This window comes from Macaca thibetana, chromosome X (genome assembly GCF_024542745.1).
Source record: "Macaca thibetana thibetana isolate TM-01 chromosome X, ASM2454274v1, whole genome shotgun sequence".
Taxonomy (NCBI): Eukaryota; Metazoa; Chordata; class Mammalia; order Primates; family Cercopithecidae; genus Macaca; species Macaca thibetana.
In genome coordinates, this window is record NC_065598.1 from 69,049,717 (window position 1) to 69,066,148 (window position 16,432).

General features: G+C 38.2%; 1 protein-coding gene across 5 annotated transcripts in view; it reads right to left on the minus strand.

Annotated features, from left to right (window-relative positions):
• Positions 1–322: 322 nt before the first annotated feature.
• PHKA1 (phosphorylase kinase regulatory subunit alpha 1) overlaps positions 323–16,432 on the minus strand; it is a 131,352-nt gene continuing 115,242 nt past the window's right edge. For all 5 annotated transcript variants that reach the window (XM_050776308.1, XM_050776307.1, XM_050776306.1 and 2 more), the window contains 4 exons: positions 14,214–14,384; positions 5,725–5,778; positions 3,884–4,084; positions 323–2,658 (listed from right to left, as the gene is read on the minus strand). In XM_050776308.1, the coding sequence (XP_050632265.1) occupies positions 2,485–2,658; positions 3,884–4,084; positions 5,725–5,778; positions 14,214–14,384 (600 nt within the window). In that variant the 3' untranslated portion in view covers positions 323–2,484. The remainder of the gene's footprint in view (positions 2,659–3,883; positions 4,085–5,724; positions 5,779–14,213; positions 14,385–16,432) is intronic.

Sequence of the window (16,432 nt, forward strand, 5' to 3'; positions counted from 1 at the left end):
ACTGCGCTCCAGCCTGGGCGACAGAGCAAGACTCTGTCTTAAAAACAGAAAAGAAAAGAAAAGAAAATGTTCCCTATAGATGTTAATAAGCCCGCTTGAATTTAGTAAGCCTTGTTTGAGTGGGTATGTATTTGAATGATTAAACTGCATTTCTTTACATATATTATCTAACATATTATAAATGTATTATATACTATATATGTACTATATATTAATATTATTCTACTTCAAACCAATGAATGAGCTTTGACTGTACTGTATAATTAAGCAGAGTATGTAGAATAAAGCCATGAAATAAACTCCAATCACAAAAACACATGTAAAGTTTTACACATTGGCACCAGACATGATTTAATTGGAAATTCTTATTATTTATTCTATTTTCAAAACATAAGTGCTTTTTGAAAAAGTCTAACATGTCTTTTTAGTACCACACACTTAAAATGAACAAAATACAAGTAGAGTTTTCTTAAAAGTTGCTTTAAAAGTTAAATACCACTGTATGGGGACCATAATGACACCATTTCGTAAACTCAGAGAAATGCAGCCCTTCGAGTCAGTTCAGGCGAATGAGTGGATCTTTTGCCTGGGGCACTCCAGATATACTCCCTGAGATTGGGGTACACTTACAGCCAGTGAAAAGACAAATAGTTTCAGAACAGGTTGTAAACTTTCTTTAAAAGTGTCCAGAAAATAATGTAGTCAGAAAGCTACTTACTGTGTGTTTCCATTTGCTGAGAGAAGTGCTGAAAAGGTTGGCTGTACTCTCTTTGTTTCTACTATCTGTATTCTATCACCCTACTATATACTTCCTTATTCATTGTATTCATAAGATTGTCACTGGTTCTGAAAAAATTGTTTAGAGAGTCCCTCATCCCCACCCTCACCATTCCCATTATTGGGGAAAAACCTTAGAAATCCAAGATAAAGGAGGGGGTTGAAGTAGGAAGTTATCTGAGTGCAAACAGGGAAGTTAGCAGAGTCTCTATGCACAATTCAGAAGAAGGAAAGTTAGGAGAAAGATTTGTCAAGCAAGGTTACCTACACATGGGACCAAGGAAGAAGACTAAAGCTATTCTTCTACCAACCTGTGTGTGTCAATCTGAGTCCACAGTTACACCCCCTCTCTCACATGCAACATTCTTACTCAGTCCATCAAATGTCGATACAGATTGACATACAGACACATCAAAACTGCTTACATTCATAAAAATTCCCATGTATGCTTACACACACAGACACACACACACACACGCATGCACAAATATGTGTCTTTATAAGAAACAGACATGCCCACAGATACCATGTATATAGGGATATGTACACTAGAATTAGGAAGTGAAGATATATATGAAAAAGTTTAAGAATAGATGGGGGGTGGGGTGTCAGGGAGTTGAGTTGGATGTGGTAGAAAGTAGGTGAGTGAGACAGAGACCAAGAGCACATGAAAAGAATGCTAAGTAGAGCAGCTATAGACTAGACTGCTGAATTTATCTTTGCTCAAGACAGAGGCTTCAAATTATTGTCTGTGTTGTGTATTGGCCCATTTTTCAAAGGCAGGGATTAGGCATATAAGGCTGTCTTCAGGGAACTAAGCCACCTCTGATTCCCTCTCTCTTCCCCTATATATAAGACATTGTCTAGGCATCTTTTCTTCTTTCCCTTCCTCTCTGGAGTTGGGCTCAGGGCTCCATTTCTCTGGGTTATTCTGCATTTTCTGCTGCAAATACATCTCTGAGTACCAACAACCTTTATAAAATGTGATTTCAAGTGTTAGTTCAGAAATTCTTAAATATGCACACTGCACTTGCATTTTTGGATATTTCACCAAAGCGAGAGAGGCATTATATGTGCAGACACAGACAGGGCAACAGTAGAGACAATGATTCTACACAGAAACAATTTTATCACTCAGTGTGAGGCAACCGGTAAGTAAGGAAGAAAACCATGATCCAGTACTCTCTTTTCCTAAGAAAAGGCACTTAGAATAGATAATTCTAATTTATAGAAACATAAATACTTAACAATTTAGAGTTATTCATTTGAAATAATGTCCCAAAGTATCCACCACTCATATACACAATAAAATCACAAATAAGAAAAACCAAGCTTTAGGAATAAGTTATTATTAACACTTGCTCCCCAAACAGGAGTCAGAAAACTATGTTGGTAACAGATCTAGAGAATAAAAACACATGCAAACTTTTATGGATGATGAAAGAAATAAAGCCAGTCATGACAGGCCTGGTTGAGTGTTCATTATACTCATAAGATTGTCACTGGTTCTGCAAGGTGAGCCTCCAGGTAAGTGTTCACTTCTTCTAAAGTAGTTAGTTTATCGAAGAAGTTCTCTCTTCTTGGGAAGGATGGGACAGAAAGGGGCAGGGTCAGAGTGATTAGGCAATAACACTTTAGTTCCATGCACAATCAACCGAGGCAGGGACCAACTGTCAAAAGGCTCCCAGAAGCCAGGAACCAAAGCCCTCATTGCATGGCACAGATGCTGTGGGGCAGGAACTCCTGCACGTAGGTGGCGGCTGCCTTGGAGAGGTAGGTCATGGTGCCAAACCTGCCACTGGGTGCACTGTCATACAGAAGAGTACAGATGCCAGATGCGGGATCCTTTGCCAACATGATATCATCTGCGCCGAGGGTTTTCTGTTTGGTTTGTAAGGGTAGAAGAACACAGGTGAAAGGAAAAATTACTAATCCTACTAAGTAAAGTCCTGATCAATATAATTCAGAACCTCCTCCCCAACACCAATTAGTTGGGCCCTAGGCTGTTTATCCAAGAAGAAATAGGATTATGGACGAAAGGGTGAATATGAGTTTGTATACAGGCATTTTTCACTAGGTCCCCAAATCATGCAAATTATTTAAAAATTATTAATTGTTTAGAATTTTCCCCATTATGATCAATTTCTAAAAGTTAAATATAATCATTAATCTATTGAGTCATACCTATTAATAGACAAATGTTAACACAAATCACCCTAGTGGAGTTTCGGTCTGACTCCTTCTAGTACTACTAATTTCAGCTTGTATTCTTTTATGCTGCATTTGATCGTGATTTCTTTCTAAGAGGACTTAATTCAAATAGACTAAGTTTTCTGAGGCTAGAGGTCTATGCCTAAAAGGGAACACATTTTTAGATACATAGACTGACAGCAATCCAGAATATTTAATATTAGAATTGTCCTGGAAAAACCTGGATACTTTTCTTTTGCATTTCCTCCCAAGGGCTAACAGAATGAAAACACCAATTACATGTTTTGAAAATTTTCTTATTGCCAACAGTACCTGTCCTTCACTTATGTGCCCTGTGAATACAGGCAACATTTGGGACACTTTCAATAGTTTGTGTTTTTGAATGTGGATAATTTCCTGGAAGAAGATTTATTAAGAAAATAAGAAAAATGTAGAAATAAAAATTTCACTTTCTTATTTTCCTATAGGTGAGTAGCAAAAGCAAAAGCAAAGCAAAACCAAAACCAAATCTCTTTTCCTTAATAGTTCAGAAAGGATATGCCATCCAATAGTTTCTTATTAGGTCCTTAAAGCTACAAAAAGCATTGTGATCAGAAATTTGAAACATGATGCTAATGGTATGCTTCAAGGCCTTTCAGGGAAAAGCATAAAGCCTCCTGAGTTCCAGGCAACTTTACCCTCTAACACAAACCACAAAACACATGGTGAAAGACGGAGGTCTTCCTGCTGTCTACTTCTTTTGCAAACAGAGCTCAGAGCCGCTACAAATGAGGCCCAGAAAAGAAGTATGAGGAGGAGGGCACAAGAAGGTGACCACGGCTCCTCAAAGACCTCTGAATGTTATAAGGTTAGAGTAAAAACATTTCTCTATTGAGAAAACAACAGGTTTGCCTACCTGTTCTTGAAGGAACAAGTCATTGGCAATATGCACTATCTTTTCCACAGCAATGATGCTTCCGATGCTATGAATTTCAATATCTGCCAGCATGGTAAGGACAAGGATGGCTTCAACCAACAGCTGGCGGTACTCTGGCTGAGGTACACGATTCAGGACAGACTCCACATGAACAGAGAATTTAATCTCACCTGGAGTCATCTGTGATAGAGAAAAAGAAAATCACTTCCTAAGAGTCCATCATCCAGGAGACATCAATTACCTGCTCTGAAAGGCAGTAAAAACACTGTAGCCATGAGCATCGATTCAGCCCCCTTCAAAATAATTGAATAAGTAAACTGGTTCAATCTTTTTGGAAGGCAATCTGGCAATGCATAACAAGAGCCATGAGTGTCCATGCCCTCTAACCCATAATCCTATTTCTGAGAGTTCATCCTAAGATAGTAATTCAAAAGAGGAATGAAAGCTCCATATAGAAAAGTACTTATAGTAGCTTTAGTCACAAGTATAAAACTAGAGGTAACCTAAACATGGGAATGGCATATCATGGCATAGCAACTTCATGCGTTTTTACATGACTGTTTATTAAAATCTGATGACTGTAAATAAAGGAAAAACTTGGGTAAAACTTAAAATTGTATGTATAATACATAAAATTAGAATTATGTAAAACATCGCATACTATTAGATTAAAAAGGGCATTAAGAAATGTAAAGTTATTTGGGGGTGAAGGGGATTGAGAAGTATGTTTTGATAAACTTGTGTTGAGTATATCCTCTAGGGAGGCAATGTAGATTTGTAGTATAAAGACTTGGGTTCAAGTCTTATCTTTGTTAGTTACTAGTTATACAACCTTAGACAATTAATCTCTAAATTTGTTTCCTTATCCATAAATTAGGAATCATAATTCCTTCTTTGCCTATTTTACATAATGGTGTTTAAGACCAAATTTAAAAATGTAAAAATAATGTTTGGAGACTCTTAAAGGTACTATTCAGGTATGCATTATTAATTATATGAACATTTCACTCTTGCTTAAATGTAGAGAAAAGACAAATGGGGGACATGGCATTCTTGATTAGAGAAAAGGCCTGTAGGCAATAGTGAAGCCCTGAAGCATAGCATTAGCTTTCTGTACCTTTCCCCCAAGATCCTATCTGCAACAACCCCAGCATTTTTGAGAACTTTCTACTATTGAATCTTACTACTTCTATCATGCTAACACTAGCTCCTTTGTTGAATCTGTGTAAAAGCTAGTTTTTATAATTTTGGACAAAAAGGAAAATATAAAAGCATCTGATAATCTGTGTCTGTGGTTCATGGTAATGTTTTTCAACCATGGTTATATATCAGAATCATTCTACAGATTAAAAAAATACAGATGCTATGCTCACGTCCCATCCCTGGAGATTCTAATCCACTAAATTGGAAATTGGAACCCAGGTTACCCCAACATATAGTTGTAGCTAACAACCACTGGTTTATGTTCTAATGGTCTACAAACATCCTACTAGAGAAAGGTGGCAATGTGAAGGACGGGGCACATGAGAAGTCATGCATTGTTAGATTTCTATCCCTCTGCCTTATCTAACCCTCACAACACTCACATAAGCCAGCCTAACTTAAACAACCATTAAAAGAATTTGTCTTCATATAAAGTAATCCATAATTATTCTATAATATTATCTTTCAATTAAAAAATTCTCTTTTCTTCAAATGCATTTCATGTTCAGTTGATTTATAAAAGCATAGATCTGTCACTTTGAAAAGTAAGTGATCACTGGGATACTTTAGCCAGAAAAGTTACCAGTCACATAAATGTGCATGACAGAGACTCTTACCTCTCTAGTGGTAGAAGAAGGAAGGACAAACCCTTCCACAGAAAGTCCGTGACACTGCAAAACAGAAAATAAACCATGTCACCAAAAACCATATCATCAAGGATAGACTAACAACATGGAGGCTGTAAGGAGACACTGTATTTCTAAGTGTGCTTCATGTGGTATATGCTGAGTAATCACAGGCCAGCAAGGGGCTCTGCAGTCCAAGTGCCCTTGCCATGGGTTGTGATTCCTAAGTGCCGAGATGCAGGATTGGACTATAGGAGACCTAAGGTTCATCCTCTACTTAGGGAAATGGAATGGGTAGGAAAGTTCCATCTTTTGGGATAGACTAGTCCCAAATATTCAGAGACTATGTAGAAACATATCATACTCGGTCCCAGGACCATCACAACCAGGCCTTTGAAAAAATTTTTAGGCCATAGGAAAAAACTCAAGACATGCATTTATTTATTTACTTATTTTTTAGCGAGCAGAAGTTTTTTTTTTTTAATCCTTGTATTTTTTTTTTATTATTATACTTTAAGTTCTAGGGTACATGTGCACAACACACAGGTTGGTTACATATGTATACATGTGCCATTTTGGTGTGCTGCACCCGTTAACTCGTCATTTACATTAGGTATAGCTCATAAGGCTCTCCCTCCCCCCTCTCCCCACCCCACGACAGGTCCTAGTGTGTGATGTTCCCCACCCTGTGTCTAAGTGTTCTCATTGTTCAATTCCCACCTATGAGTGAGAACATGTGGTGTTTGGTTTTCTGTCCTTGCGATAGGGTTTGGTGAGCAAAAATTTTATTTACACGTTGCATCCATAAGCATATATATGTATTCTTGTACAATTAATTTCGAAAAATGTGTAAGAAATTACTATAATTTGTTAATAAACCAAAACACATATTAAAATCAAGGGATTTTAGGTAATTCATTTTGTGGTGTTCTCAGTACAAATGGTACACACCTGACTTGAAACATACAAAAAGTATAAACTACAGCAGTCCAAAATGCAAGTATTAATTTCATGGCACTCCGACAGCTATGAAATTTGTTTAACCCAACATGTATGCTTATCACAACATTCTATAAGAATTTTTCATCTGTGAATGTAGAGTTTGGATCACTTTTCAGAAATGGCAAGTACGCATTTTGCCATGTTATGATTAATAAAAAGGATGTTTGTTAAAAACCTTGGGTCTCCATTCCAAGATGGCCAAATACGAACAGCTCTGGTCTACAGCTCCCAGCGTGATCAACACAGAAGATGGGTGATTTCTGCATTTCCAACTGAGGTATCTGGTTCATCTCATTGGGACTGGTTGGACATTGGGTGCAGTCCACAGAGGGAGAGCCAAAACAGGGTGGGGCATCGCCTCACCCGGGAAGCACAAGGGGTTGTGGGATTTCCCTTTCCTAGCCAAGGGAAGCCGTGACAGACTGTACCTGGAAAAATCGAGATATTCTCACCCAAATACTGTGCTTTTCCAATGGTCTTAGCAAATGGGACACCAGGAGATTATATCCCGTGCCTGGTTCGGCAGGTCTCATGCCCACCGAGCCTTGCTCACGGCTAACCCGGCAGTCTGAGATCGAACTGTAAGGCGGCAGCCTGGCTGGGGAAGGGGCGTCCACCATTGCTGAGGCGTGAGTAGGTAAACGAAGCTGCCAGAGAAGCTGGAACTGGGTGGAGACCACCTCAGCTCAGCAAGGCCTGTTGCCTCTGTACATTCCACCTCCTGGGGCAGGACATAGCTGAACAAAAGGCAGCAGACAGCTTCTGCAGACTTGAAAGTCCCCGTCTGACAGCTCTCAAGAGAGTGGTGGTTCTCCCAGCATGGTGTTTGAGCTCTGAGAAAGGACAGACTGCCTCCTCAAGTGGGTCCCTGACCCTCCCGGGTAGCCTAACTGGGAGACATCTCCTAGTAGGGGTTGAATGACACCTCATATAGGCAGGTGCGCCTGAGACGAAGCTTCCAGAGGAAGGATCAGGCAGCAGTATTTGCTGTTCTGCAGCCTCTGCTGGTGATAACCAGCCAAACAGGGTCTGGAGTGGACCTCCTGCAAACTCCAACAGACCTGCAGCTGAGGGACCTGACTGTTAGAAGGAAAACTAACAAACAGAAAGGAATAGCATCAACATCAACAGAAAGGACATCCACAACAAAACTCCATCTGTAGGTCACCAACATCAAAGACCAAAAGGTAAATAAAACCACAAAGATGGGGAGAAACCAGTGCAGAAAAGCTGAAAATTCTAAAAACCAGAGCGCTTCTTCTCCTCCAAAGGATTGCAGCTCCTCGCCAGCAACGGAACAAAGATGGATGGAGAATGACTCTGAAGAGCTGACAGAAGTAGGCTTCAGTACCTGAAAGTGACAGGGAGAATGGAACCAAGTTGGAAAACACTCTTAAGGATATTATCCAGGAGAACTTCCCCAACCTAGCAAGGCAGCCCAACATTCAAATTCAGGAAATACAGAGAACACCAGAAAGATACTTCTCAAAAAGAGCAACACCAGGACACATAATTGTCAGATTCACCAAGGTTGAAACGAAGGAAAAAATGTTAAGGGCAGCCAGAGAGAAAGGTTGGGTTACCCACAAAGGGAAGCCCACCAGACTAACAGCAGATGTCTCAGCAGAAACTCTACTAGTGAGAAGAGAGTGGGGGCCAATATTCAACATTCTTAAAGAAAATAAATTTCAACCCAGAATTTCATATCCAGCCAAACTAAGCTTCATAAGTGAAGGAGAAATAAAATCCTTTACAGACAAACAAATGTGGACAGATTTTGTCACCACCAGGCCTGCCTTACAAGAGCTCCTGAAGGAAGCAATAAACATGGACAGGAACAACCAGTACCAGTCACTGCAAAAATATGCCAAATTGTAAAGACTATCAATGCTAGGAAGAGACGGCATCAACTAACAAGCAAAATAGCTAGCTAACATCATAATGACAGGATCAAATTTACACATAACAATATTAACCTTAATGTAAATGGGCTAAATGCTCCAATTAAAAGACACAGACTGGCAAATGGGATAAAGAGTCAAGACCCATCAGTCTGCTGTATTCAGGAGACCCATCTCACGTGCAGGGACACACATAGGCTCAAAATAAAGGGATGGAAAAAGATCTGTCAAGCAAACGGAAAGCAAAAAAAAGCAGGGGTTGCAATCCTAGTCTCTGATAAAACAGACTTTAAACCACCAAAGATCAAAAGAGACAAAGAAGGCCATTGCATAATGGTAAAGGGATCAATTCAACAAGAAGAGCTAACTATCCTTAATATATATGCACCCAATACAGGAGCACCCAGATTCATAAAGCAAGTCCTTAGAGACCTACAAAGAGACTCAGACTCCCACACAATAATGGGAGACTTAAACAGCCCACTGTCAATATTAGACACATCAATGAGACAGAAGGTTAACAAGGATATCCAGGACTTAAACTCAGCTCTGCACCAAGCAGACCTAATAGACATCTATAGAACTCTCCACCCTAAACCAACAGAATATACATTCTTCTCAGCACCACATCGCACTTATTCCAAAACTGACCACATAGTTGGAAGTAAAGCACTTCTCAGCAAATGTAAAAGAACAGAAATCACAACAAACTCTCTCTCAGAACACAGTGCAATCAAATTAGAACTCAGGATTAAGAAACTCACTCAAAATGGCACAAATACATGGAAACTGAACAACCTGCTCCTGAATGACTACTAGGTAAATAACAAAATAAAGGCAGAAAGAAAGATGCTGTTTGGAACCAATGGGAACAAAGACACAAAGTACCAGAATCTCTGGGACACACTTAAAGCAGTGTGTAGAGGGAAATTTATGGCACTAAATGCCTACAAGAGAAAGCAGGAAAGATGTAAAATCGACACTGAAACATCACAATTAAAAGAACTAGAGAAGCAAGAGCAAACACATTCAAAAGCTAGCAGAAGACAAGAAATAACTAAGATCAAAGCAGAACTGAAGGAGATAGAGACACAAAAAACCCTTCAAAAGATCAACTAATCCAAGAGTTGTTTTTTTGGAAAGATCAACAAAATTGATAGACCACTAGCAAGACTAATAAAGAAGAAAAGAGAGAAGAATCAAATAGACACAATAAAAAATGATAAAGGAGATATCACCACCAATCCCACAGAAATACAAAATACCATCAGAGAATACTACGAACATCTCTGTGCAAATAAACTAGAAAATCTAGAAGAAATGGATAAATTCCTGGACATATACACCCTCCCAAGACGAAACCAGGAAGAAATTGAATCTCTGAATAGACCAATAACGGGCTCTGAAATTGAGGCAATAATTAATAGCCTACCAACCAAAAAAAAGTCCAGGACCAGATGGATTCACAGCCAAATTCTACCAGAGGTATAAAGAGGAGCTGGTACCATTCCTTCTGAAACTATTCCAATCAATAGAAAAAGAGGGAATCCTCCCTAAGTCATTTTATGAGGTCAACATCATCCTGATACCAAAGCCTGGCAGAGGCACAACAAAAAAAGAGAATGTTAGACCGATATGCCTGATGAACATCGATGCGAAAATCCTCAATAAAATACTGGCAAACCAAATCCAGCAGCACATCAAAAAGCTTATCCACCATGATCAAGTCAGCTTCATCACTGGGATGCAAGGCTGCTTCAACATACACAAATCAATAAACGTAATCCATCACATAAATAGAACCATCAACAAAAACCACATGATTACCTCAATAGATGCAGAAAAGGCCTTTGACAAAATTCAAAAACCCTTCATGCTAAAAACTCTCAATAAACTAGGTATTGATGGAACATATCTCAAAATAATGAGAGCTATTTATGACAAACCCACAGCCAATATCATACTGATTGGGCAAAAATTGGAAGCATTCCCTTTGAAAACTGGCACAAGAAAGGGATGTCCTCTCTCACCACTCCTATTCAACATAGTGTTGGAAGTTCTGGCCAGGGCAATCAGGCATGAGAAAGAAATAAAGGGTATTCAATTAGGAAAAAAGGAAGTCAAATTGTCCCTGTTTGCAGATGACATGATTGTATATTTAGAAAACCCCATTGTCTCAGCCCAAAATCCCCTTAAGCTGATAAGCAACTTCAGCAAAATCTCAGGATACAAAATCAATGTGCAAAAATCACGAGCATTCCTATACACTAATAATAGACAAACAGAGATCCAAATCATGAGTGAACTCCCATTCTCGATTGCTACAAAGAGAATAAAATACCTAGGAATACAACATAAAAGGGATGTGAAGGACCCTTTCAAGGAGAACTACAAACCACTGCTCAGTGAAATAAAAGAGGACACAAACAAATGGAAGAACATTCCCTGCTCATGGATAGGAAGAATCAATATCATGAAAATGGCCATAGTGCTCAAGATAATTTATAGATTCAATATCATCCCCATCAAGCTACCAATGACTTTCTTCAAAGAACTGGAAAAAACTGCTTTGAAGTTCGTATGGAACCAAAAAAGAGCCCGCATTGCCAAGTCAATCCTAAGAAAAAGAACAAAGCTGGAGGCATCATGCTACCTGACTTCAAACTATACTATAAGGCTACAGTAACCAAAACAGCATGGTACTGGTACCAAAACAGAGATATAGACCTATGGAACAGAACAGAGGTCTCAGAAATAACACCACACACCTACAACCATCTGATCTTTGACAAATCTGACAAAAACAAGAAATGGGGGAAGGATTCCCTATTTAATAAATGGTGCTGAGAAAACTGTCTAGCCATATGTAGAAAGCTGAAACTGGATCTCTTCCTTACACCTTATACAAAAATTCATTCAAGATGGATTAAAGACTTAAATGTTAGACCTAAAACCATAAAAACTCTACAAGAAAACCTAGGCAATACCATTCAGGACATAGGCATGGGCAAGGACTTCATGACTAAAACACCAAAAGCAATGGCAACAAAAGCCAAAATGGACAAATGAGATCTAATTAAACTAAAGAGCTTCTGCACAGCAAAAGAAACTACCATCAGAGTGAACAGGCAACCCACAGAATGGGAGAAAATTTTTGCAATCTACCCATCTGACAAAGGGCTAATATCCAGAATCTACAAAGAACTTAAACAAATTTACAAGAAAAAAAAAATCAAAAAGTAGGCAAAGGATATGAACAGACACTTCTCAAAAGAAGACATTTATGCAGCCAACAGACACATGAAAAAAATGCTCATCATCACTGGTCATCAGAGAAATGCAAATCAAAACCCCAATGAGATACCATCTCACACCAGTTAGAATGGCGATCATTAAAAAGTCAGGAAACAACTGGTGCTGGAGAGGATGTGGAGAAATAGGAACGCTTTTACACTGTTGGTGGGACTGTAAACTAGTTCAATCATTGTGGAAGACAGTGTGGTGATTCCTTAAGGATCTAGAACTAGAAATACCATTTGACCCAGCCATCCCATTACTGGGTATATACCCAAAGTATTATAAATCATGCTACTATAAAGACACATGCACACGTATGTTTACTGTGGCACTATTCACAATAGCAAAGACTTGGAACCAACCCAAATGTCCATCGATGATAGACTGGTTTAAGAAAATGTGGCACATATACACCATGAAATAGTATGCAGCCATAAAAAAGGATGAGTTCATGTCCTTTGCAGGGACATGGATGAAGCTGGAAACCATCATTCTCAGCAAACTATCACAAGGACAGAAAACCAAACACGACATGTTCTCACTCATAGGTGGGAACTGAACAATGAGAACACTTGGTCACAGGGTAGGGAACATCACATACCAGGGCCTGTCATGGGGTGGGGGTCGGAGGGAGGGATAGCATTGGGAGAAATACCTAATGTAAATGATGGGTTGATGGGTGCAGTGGGCCAGCATAGCACATGTATACCTATGTAACGAGCCTGCACATTGTGCTCGTGTACCCTAGAACTTAAAGTATAGTAATAATAAAAAAATTTTTAAAAAAACCTTTACAGAATTTAAAGAGTATTCACACAAATCAAATTTGTCGTTCCTAGCACACCAATACTTTTAGAATTTTAAAGTCATTTATAGAACTGGCTGTTGTTCCTTATTACAGTATTCAACAAAACTATCTGTCACTGGGTATAACTCTAAGTATCTTTATAACAATGCTTTCAGAAATGCCAATTTTAATTACTGTACATTGCATGTTGTATATGAGAGATATTGGTTTATGAATGATTCAAAATAATATATTTTCATTTAAATTTTAAGTGCTTTTCTCTGAATATGAAGTCTTAATATGAAAATGAAATCAAGACATGCATTTATCAGACATGTATCATTACTACATTTTCTAGTTAAGCATCCCATCCCCCCATAAATACTCTTAGCCTGCTCTTGTTTTTCCATAGTACTTATTGTCTTTTAACATTCTAGATACTTTGCTTATTTACAGTTTATTATTTATAATTTGTTTCTTCCTAGTAGAGTATAAGTTCAAGGAGAATGAAGATTATTATCTGTTTTGTTCTTTGCTGTATGAGCACATAGAACATTGCCATAATCCATGCATAACTGAAGAGATAAATTATATTTATCACCATTGTGCTATAGAAGTTAGCTGCAAAAAAAGCAAGTTCTCAGTACTCTTCAAAAGGAAGATTACCAGAGCCCATAGTCTGAGGAATCAACTTTTACCTTTCCAAAAGATCACCTGATTCTGTCCTTGGAAGAATATCAGTGCCCAGAGGGGAAAAAACATAACTTAAGGGTTTGAAGTCCTGGATGAAGTGAACTTCAGGTCCTTATTAAAGCCAATGATATAGAAAGTGGCACCTAAGACACTATGAATGAGACCTATGCATGAGCACAATAGTCTACTTGGCCCTCTAAAACTGTCAACACCATAATAGTGTGACATGCCCTTAAATTTCTTTGGCCAAATAGGCCTTCAAAAAAAAAAAAATGTTGGTCACATCAAAGAGTCTCTGAACTATTACCATCATTATGACTTTGCATTTATTTAGTAATTTTCATCCAAGAAAAAATATAGGTAAGAGCTCCTAACACAAACTCCCCAAGTACTGCATTTGTTTTACTCTACTGATACTTGGTTATGAATAGCACGTTGCTACAAATAACATTTACAACCCTCCACAGCTACATAGAAAGTTAGCTCTTTAGTACCAAATTCATTTGATTAGCAGCAAATGTATCAATGTCCAACTGTGGCCAAAAGCAGAGAAGTGATGATTTTAAAAGTCCAATTTAGAAACAAGACTATGGCAACAATAATAGAAAGAGATTAAATTATTAATAATGCCACAATAACAAATTAACTGTTTCATTTTTATGTTTTCTTCTTGGTTTTGTCTATATGAGTTATGACTTTTACATAATTGCAGTGATTATATTACAGTCATGTCATCCCTGCCAAGGAGACTGAGAATTTCAAGTGGGAAAAATGAGACATCAACAATGTATTATGCTCACCTTCTGCAAAACTTTCCATACTTTTTGATAAAATCCAACTGGGACTCTATTCAGTGCCCCATCCAGCCTTCTTCGGCGTTGCCATTGACCTTGACGACTATCTTTAGATGACTGCTGATCATATGCACCAGGAAAGGACCCACTACTTGGCGTCATAGAGGTTCCAGGTGACTTGGAAGAGGAGAGGAAAGAACATCAATCAAAAGTTATCTCTGTTTCTATGATAAAGTCGTTGAACTTTATAGTGAACAATAAACATACTCTGCAGAATTATAAACCAAATATTAAGTGGAGCAGCAAAGATCAAGAGGTTATAGTGAAGCTAGTAGACTTATATGTAGCTAGCAGTGCTGTACATTGGTATAATCCTTTTTGAAAGCAATCTGGTGATACATGAGAAGAGCCATAAAAATACTGATGATATGGGACGTTCTTAGCTGTCTCTTTACCCGATTATCTCTGTTAAACTTCTAGCTGGTCCTTGGTTTAGTTTGTTGCTCTCATGGGCCATAAGACGAGCCATAATAAATTTAAAATAGAAATCATACAAAGTATGTTCTCTAATCACAACATAATTAGAAGTTAGTAACAGAAAGAAATTAAGGAAATTTACAAATATGTGGAAATTAAACAACACACTTCTAAATAATAAATGCATTAAGAAAAAATCACTAGCAAAATTAGAAAATAATGAAATGAATGAAAACAAAAGCACAACATAGCAAAACTTATGGGATGCAGCTAAAACAGCGCTTAATGAACAATTTATGTTATAAATGCCTGTATTAAAGAAAGGATAAATATCTCAAATCAATAAACAAACTTTCCATTTTAAGAAAGAAGAGCAAACTAAATTGAAAGCAAGCAGGGCCGGGCGCGGTGGCTCAAGCCTGTAATCCCAGCACTTTGGGAGGCCGAGACGGGCGGATCACGAGGTCAGGAGATCAAGACCATCCTGGCTAACACGGTGAAACCCCGTCTCTACTAAAAAATACAAAAAACTAGCCGGGCGAGGTGGCGGGCGCCTGTAGTCCCAGCTACTCGGGAGGCTGAGGCAGGAGAATGGCGGGAACCCAGGAGGCGGAGCTTGCAGTGAGCTGAGATCTGGCCACTGCACTCCAGCCTGGGCAAGAGAGCCAGACTCCGCCTCAAAAAAAAAAAAAAAAAAAAAAAAAAAAAAAAGAAAGCAAGCAGAAGGAAGGAAATAATGATTAGAGTGGAAAGAAATGGAATAGAGTCTAGAAACAAAATAGGGAAAGCATATGAACTCCCAATATTTTCCTATGAAAATATCAACAAAATAGACAAAGCTTTAGCTAGAAGGACCAAGAAAAAAAGAGGAAATAAAGACATCAATTCTGACCTTCAGAAAGAAAAAGATTATGAGGACATACCATCTGAAGCCATATGCTGACAAATTACATAATCTCAATGAAACAGACAAATTCCTAGAAAGACACAAACTACCGAAACCAACTCAAAAAGAAAGAGAACATCTTAATAGACCTATTACAAACAAATATATCAAATTAGTAAGTACAAAACTTCCTACAAAGTATGAGTGCTTGGCTCGTGGTGCATGGGCATATGGCTCGTGCCTGTATTCCCAGCTACTTGGGAGGCTGAGGCAGAAGGATTGCATGAGCCCCAGAGTTTGAGACCAGCTTGGGTAATATCTTTAGACCCTGTCTCAAACGAACAAACAAACAAATAAACAAACGTTCCCACATAGTAGTAAAGCCCATGCACAGATGGGTTAACTGGTTAATTCTACAAAACATTTAAAGAGGAATTAATACTAACTCTTCACAATCTCTTCCAAAAAAGAGAAGGGAACACTTCCCAACTCATTCTATGAGGCCAATATTACCCAGATACAAAATCAGACAAAGATGTTACTAGAAAACTACAGTTCAATATCCTTTATGAATATAGATGCAAAAATCCTCCACGAAATACTAGAAAACCAAATTCAGTGATATACTAAAAGGATTATACAACATGAAGTGGAACTTACTCCAGAAATTCAAGGCTGTTTTAACATCTGAACATCAATTAATGTAATACACTACATCAATATAATAAAAGTTAAAAAAAACACATCATCTTAATAGATACAGAAAAAAAAGGTAACAAAAATTCAACACATCTTCATGATAAAAACACTCAACAAACTAGGAACAGAAAGGAACCTCCTCAATCTAATAAATGTTAAGACT